At 42.3% G+C, this 7,029-nt stretch overlaps 1 protein-coding gene across 1 annotated transcript in view; it reads right to left on the bottom strand.

Moving 5' to 3' along the window:
* LOC119424906 (SWI/SNF-related matrix-associated actin-dependent regulator of chromatin subfamily B member 1) overlaps positions 1 to 6,393 on the bottom strand; it is a 22,946-nt gene extending 16,553 nt beyond the window's left edge. Inside the window, exon 1 of the mRNA XM_037692417.1 lies at positions 6,266 to 6,393. Within this exon, the coding sequence (XP_037548345.1) occupies positions 6,266 to 6,355 (90 nt within the window). The 5' untranslated portion in view covers positions 6,356 to 6,393. The remainder of the gene's footprint in view (positions 1 to 6,265) is intronic.
* Between the last annotated feature and the right edge of the window lie 636 nt (positions 6,394 to 7,029).

The following is a 7,029-nucleotide window of genomic DNA, read 5'->3' as shown; positions in this document are numbered from 1 at the left end:
TGTGTTCACTGACAATGCTTTCTGGAAGTATTCCTGAGCCCATTCTGTTATTTCCTTGACAGTGGCATTCCTGTTTGAGGTGCAGTGACGTTTAAGGGCCCGGAGATCACGAGCATCCAGTAGAGTTTTACAGCCTTGACCCTTACGCACAGCGATTGTTCCAGATTCTCTGAATCTTTTGATGATGTTATGCACGGTTGATGATGATAACTTAAAAGTCTTTGCTATTTTACGCTGGATAACACCATTCTGGTATTGCTGCACTATCTTTCTGTGCAACAATGGTGGAATTGGTGATCCTCTTACCATCTTGGCTTCTGAGAGACACTGACACTCTGAGAAGCTCTTTTTATACCCAATCTTGTTGTCAATTGACCTAATTAGTGTTAATTGGTCTTCCAGCTGTTCATTATATGCTCAATTTCCTTTTGCCAGCCACTTATTGCTACTTGTCCCAACTTTTTTGGGATTTGTTGGCACTGTGAAATTTTGAATCAACATATTTTTCCTTTAAAATGTTACATTTACTCAGATTAAACTTTTGATCTGTCATCTATGTTATATTACGAATAAAATATTGACATTTGCCATCTCCACATCATTGCATTCAGTTTTTATTCACAATTTGTTTAGTGTCCAAACTTTTTTGGAATCCGGTTTGTATATATATAAACATATATACATACACAGTATATACATATATATATATACCAACAACTTCAAAAATGTGGGTGGGGTAGGTGAAGCACCCACACCTGCCCCCACCCTCATTCGCCCTACTCTGGGCCCTTGAGCAAGGCCCTTAACCCCCACCATCTGCTCCTCCGGGTGTCCTAAATAGCAGCTCTCTGCTCCACACAGAGGGCTGTGGTAGCTCGGTGGTCTGTGGTTGCATCAGGAAGGGCATCCGGCGTAAAATAACTGCCAAGTCTTCGTGCGACTTAGGGTGCATTCACACCAGTCCTGTTTAGTCTGCTTTAATCGAACTCTAGCTCGTTTTCCTAGGAAGTCCGGTTCGTTTGGGGAGGTGTGAACACGCCATCGAACTCTGTCATGGAACAAAAAGGCGAACTCTGGCCCGGGCTAAAACCTAGGTCTCGGTCCGGTAGAAGAAAACATTGGTTACGTACTGTAACCCCAGATCGTATGAGTATAGGCGTAGCCCTTTAAGGCTGTCGCTTATGGGTTTTATCCCGTCACGCAAAGCGCTGCACTGAAAAATTTAGTCCACGACCATCTGTCGTGTGGGCCCCACCCGGTCCATATAAATTACGTTGAGAGCGGGTAATGACACCATCACCAACCACTGCATCGACCTATCCGTTCTGTCACCGTTAGTGAAACAAAGAGTCACTAATCTAGGAGTGATACTTGACCCTTCTCTGAAACTCAACAATCATGTAAATATGATTGTTAAATCCTGCTTTTTCCAGCTGAGGCGTCTGTCTAAGCTGAAGCCCATATTGTCCAAAAATAACCTGGAGACAGTAATTCATGCATTCATTACATCCAGGCTCGACTATTGCAACTCACTCCTTTTTGGTATCAGTCAGACCTCCATAGCTAGACTCCAACTGGTCCAAAATGCAGCAGCCCGGTTTTTGACCAGCACAAGCAAAAGAGAGCACATTACACCTGTTTTGGCCTCCCTACACTGGCTTCCGGTTCACCTTTGAATCAAATTCAAAATACTCTTGTATGTCTATAAATCACTAAACAGCTCTGCCCCCTCCTATCTTACTGATCTGCTCCAGCCGTATGACCCACCATGTTCTCTCAGATCAGCAGACCAGTTGCTCCTAACAGTCCCAGGAACCCGTCTCAAGCGCAGAGGTGACAGGGCCTTCTCTGTAGCAGGCCCAAGACTTTGGAATGAGTTACCTCTGCTGGTTAGACAGGCCACCTCCCTCACAGTTTTTAAATCTTGCTTAAAAACACACTTCTATTCCCTGGCTTTCAGCACTGTGTGATCTGTGCTGAGTCAGTGTGCATCACACTGTGTTGGTCATGTTGCGGTTGTTGTTGTTATCCATTATTGTTTTTGTCGGTTTCTACTTTTTGGTGTCCTGTTATGTAATCTGTTGCTATGTGCTTGTTCTGTTTGTCCCTGTACAGCACTTGGGTGTGCTTTGTCACTGTTTAAAGTGCTTTATAAATAAATTGGTATGGTATGGTATGGTATGGTATGGTATGGTATGGTATGGTATGGTAATCGGCTCCCAAATAGCTTTTTCTTCAGCCATTCAGGAGCCAGTGAGGCCCAGAGCTTAAAGGTAATTACACAATTGGTACAGAAAAAAGAACCGTCCAGGAACCGACACCGAAGTGAAGGTACCGACACCGGTACAGATACTGATTTTTTTAGAAAGGTACCCAGCCCTAAATACTGACTGGTTGAGTTTTCGGCAGCAGCAGAATAAATGCACAACTTCCATCAAAGCTGTAAAATGTAATTATTTCTTAACTCAGACCTCCAAAACCTAAATGGCCCTCAAATATTCTGGAAAACCATCAAATCTCTCTCAGGCACCCCCAATCATCAGACCTCCCATCACAACTTCTTCTGTTCCTGTGTCAAATAAGCATGACATCCTGAACCGTTTTAACAAACATTTTGTTGCTTCTAGTTCTTTATTTGACACAGTTACTAATGGAAGATCAGCCACTTCTAATTAAGCCAAACATCTACCAAGTCAATCTGCAGTAAACCACATATTTTCATTATGTTCAGTCAGTGAGGTCAATAAACTGTTAAAAGATCTTGATCCTAAAAAATCTGCAGGTCCAGATGAACTTCCACCTTATTTCTTAAGGCTGGCTGCTCATATCATCACAGTCCCTGTGACCCACATCTTCAATCTCTCCATAAGACAAAACTCCATCCAGACACTTGGAAAACAGCCTTTGTTCTTCTTTGCTGAAGGGAGGTGACCCCACCTCACTGAACAACTATCGACCAATCTCTAAACTCTGCATTTTAGCCAAGGTTCTAGAAAAACTGATAAACTCTCAAATCAAAGATTACCTGGACTCATTTAACATCTTACCTCCACATCAATCTGGTTTCAGGAAACAACACAGCACAACCACTGCTTCACTGAAGGTTCTTAATGATGTTGTTGAAGCACTGGATGCTAAGGATTATTGTGCTGCACTTTTCTTAGACCTGTCTAAAGATTCTGACACTGGATCATAACATCTTATGTCAGTGTTTCCCCTACCATTATACAGGCGGGGTGCCCCACCCCGTCAACAGAACTGAGCACCCCGCCTACCAAACTGAACTTGCCCGCCCGGCACCGACATATCACTAAGGTAGCTGCGCAAAATGCAGGCTCTCTAGCTAAAACGCCCAAAGGCAGCACTCACACTGCCTCTTCCCTCATGTTGAACGCCCCCCGCCCCCGCTCAAAAGCTGTTAGTACAAGCTGCGCTCAGACATGTCTCCGTCACCCCCATCAGCAAAAATCATGGATGAGATGAGCACCCCGCCATGGCAAGCTAACTAGGGAAAACACTGGATGTTATAAGCTCTCATGGTTTCTCGGACCACACCATTGGCTGGTTCACTAACTCTCAGACTGGATGGTACTTCCTCCAGTTATTTAACAGTCAACAATGGTGTACCACAAGGCTCAGTCTTAGGACCCACTCTCTTTACAATCTACATAGGTAATGTAGGTCAGAGCATCCTTGATGCATCTTTACATTTCTATGTTGATGACACAGTTGTTTATTGCTGAGCTAAAACAGTTGCTAAGGCTTTCCAGCTTTTGCAATCTCCAAATCCTGTCTTAACTCTGAACGCTGGGAAACACCTTGTAACTGTGACCTTCCTTCCCTCCATTGATCAAGGTGACATTATTTACATGAACGCTCCTACAAGCACCCTGCAGATGTTGGATGCTGCAGATGTTGGATGCTGTCTATCATGGTGCACTAAGATTCATAACTGGCTGTAACTACTGTACCCACCACTGCACCCAGTATTCACTGGTTAACTGGTCACCATTAACTTCACGCAGACTTGGTCTGCTGCCTTCATACATCTCCTCCTACATGTCTCTGTGTGAGTGCAGCTACAGCGTGCGCTCTCAAGACATCATTACCTGCAGTGTTCCCTCAGTGAGGACTGAACTAGGCAAAAGGACCTTCTCCTACTCCGCTCCTAATTCCTGGAATATCTTGTAAAAAGATCTGAAGCTCTCGACCTTTGACCTCTCTAAGTGGCTTCAAACATCTGCTAAGTTCATGGGAAAAACCAATGCAGACATGTTCCTGTTTTTAATTTTCTACATTGCCTTATAACCTAGCTGTTTTTTGTTAAATTTTTTAATATTTTATTTTCCCTTGTTATTCTCAATTTATATTCATCCTTTATGATTGTGTGTTGTTGTCTTTGTTGTCCACTGTTGTCATCACTCTGTTAAAATCAGATGTCTCTTGTAAATGAGTCTCCGAGGCTCATTGGGACTAACCTGTAGAAATAAAGATTGAATGAATGAATTTTAACCACAGGTCGTAAACTGGAAACAGGTGGGACGTTACCCCCGCCCCGGGTCAGGGACACTAGCCTCAGGTGGAGGAGTTCAAGTATCTGGGCGTCATGTTCCTGAGTGATGGTAGGATGGAGCAGGAGATGGACCACAGATCAGGGCCTTGTCCTCAGTAATGAGGGTGTTGCTCTGGTCAGTCGTGGTGAAGAGAGAACTGAGTTGAAAGGCAAAGCTCTCAATTTTCTGGTCTGTCTTTGGTCCAGCCCTCACCTGTGGTCATGAGATTTGGATTATGACCCAATGAACCAGATCCTGGGTACAAGCAGCCGATATGAGCTTCCATCGTAGGGTGGGGGACGGGTCTCATCCTTAAAGATCATGAGGAGATCCATCATCTGGGGGCGCTCGGAGTAGAGCTGCTCCTCTGAACCCAAAACTGTAGAGGGACTGTGGATCTTCTCTGGTCTAGGAACACCTCCAGGTCCTTCAAGAGCAGCTGGAACGCGTCTCTGGTTCTGGGGTTTCTCTCCTGAACCTGCTGCCCACGTGACCCGACCACAGGTAAGAGGTACAAGATGGATGGATGTAAACTGTAACAAATTATTTTTTGATCTTCTTTTCAAACATTAATTTACATCAGAAGAAAACTAAAACCTGCTGTTTTACCTGTTTTAAAATATAAATGCATCCGTTTTTGTAGAAATAATAATAATAATGTTTTCTAGTAGATTTCACAAAGTGAATTTAAATGACTAGAATTTTTTAAAGTTAAATCTCACAATAAATTTATTTTTCAAACGTAATTTTTCTAGACCTCAATCAACCTTTATTTATACAGGTAAATCCCATTGAGCCTCGAGGACTCATTTACAAGAGAGACCTGATTTAACAAAGAAAGATGACAACAATGGACAACAGCAACAACAATAAACAGTTATAAAAACTCAGACTACAGTTTTTTTTTGTTTTTTTTTTTTTTTTTTACAAACAAATAGGATGGCTAAAAGGAAAAAGGTAACAAAACCAAAAAAACTGCTAGATTCCGAGACAAATGTATAAAACTAAAAACAGGAACATGTCTGCATTGGACCCTGCCAGGAGTCCAACAGGTTCTTAAAGCCACTTAGAGAGGTCAAGGTCGAGAGCTTCAAATCTTTTTGTAAGATATTCCAGGAAACAGGAGCGGAGTAGGAGAAGGCCCTTTTGCCTAGTTCAGTCCTCACTGAGGGAACACTGCAGGTAATGATGTCCTGAGAGCGCACGCTGTAGCTGCACTCACGCAGAGACATGTAGGAGGAGATGTATGAAGGCAACAGACCAGGAAGTGATTTAAAGATGAAAATGTACCAGTGAGAGAGTCTGCGTGAAGTTAATGATGTCCAGTTAACCAGTGAATACTGGGTGCAGTGGTGGGTACGATAATCACAGCCAGTTATGAATCTTAGTGCACCATGATAGACAGCATCCAACATCTGCAGCATCCAACATCTGCAGGATAGACCTAATTTTGCAAAACATACAAACTGTAAAAAACTAAATGCAGCAGTTTGAAAACTAATGTCATTAAACAACATTTAAAGCTGTTAATGTCTGTTTTTGTTCGGAAGCTGATTTTTCCTTGAGTCGCTGACTTCATTGAACCTGAACGCATCTCTTTGTTTATAGCAGTCCGTTAGCATGATGCTAGCTGCTGCTAGCATCACGGACGGAGCCGAGGCTGTTTTTACAGATGACAAGCACGAACAGTCAGAGACCACAGGTCAACATACCTCTGATCCAACCATGTAAAAGTCTCCATCTTCTTCGAGTTGAAATCTAACCGGTTTCTGACCAAAAGTTTTACTCAGAGCTAGCTGCATCTCTGCGAAGCCGCAAACAAGCTAACTGTTCAGCGAGTGTGTTCAGGCTTAAAGAAACATGGGAAATAAAAACTTCCTTTTGAAAAAAGTCCTCAAGAAAAACTAAATGGAAGGACCAACAAGAGTGCCGCTAAACCAGTCGAAAACTACATATATAATCAGTTAATAAATTACGCAAACCAAAGTAACTTCTACATTCGGCAATGACAGTATTAAATATTTGGAACTTTCCGAAAGTCATGAACGTTTCACTAAACTAACGCGCATTCAATGTCCTGGGTTAAAGTAGTAAATCAGAGAACTCTCATTAAAAAAAAGATAAATACTTTAAAATCACACATATGTATGTATAAAGATTCCAAAAATGACTCTGTTACATTAAGTTTTATTTAAGATTTTTCTGAACATTTCGTGGTTACTCTATGGAAATTTTTATTTAATTTGTAGTTTCTCTGAAACAAATGTATTAAAACAAACATAAAAGCACGAGAGTGATCTGTAAATATAAAAAGATGCTGAATTTAGCACCTAGGAAAAGCTGACCATCGTTACTGTGTGTAGCAGCATAAATGGTGTGCTACTCGATTTTATGTTAAAAGGGCTTCTGTGTAAAGCACGTCTCTCCTGTGTGGGTACACGGCGTGTCACATCTGTGGGTACACGGCGTGTCACAT

The sequence above is a fragment of the Nematolebias whitei genome, chromosome 18 (assembly GCF_014905685.2).
Source record: "Nematolebias whitei isolate Nwh7 chromosome 18, NemWhi1, whole genome shotgun sequence".
Taxonomy (NCBI): domain Eukaryota; kingdom Metazoa; phylum Chordata; class Actinopteri; order Cyprinodontiformes; family Rivulidae; genus Nematolebias; species Nematolebias whitei.
The sequence above is the reverse complement of the archived record's forward strand: the minus strand, read 5'-3'. Positions and strand labels throughout refer to the sequence as shown.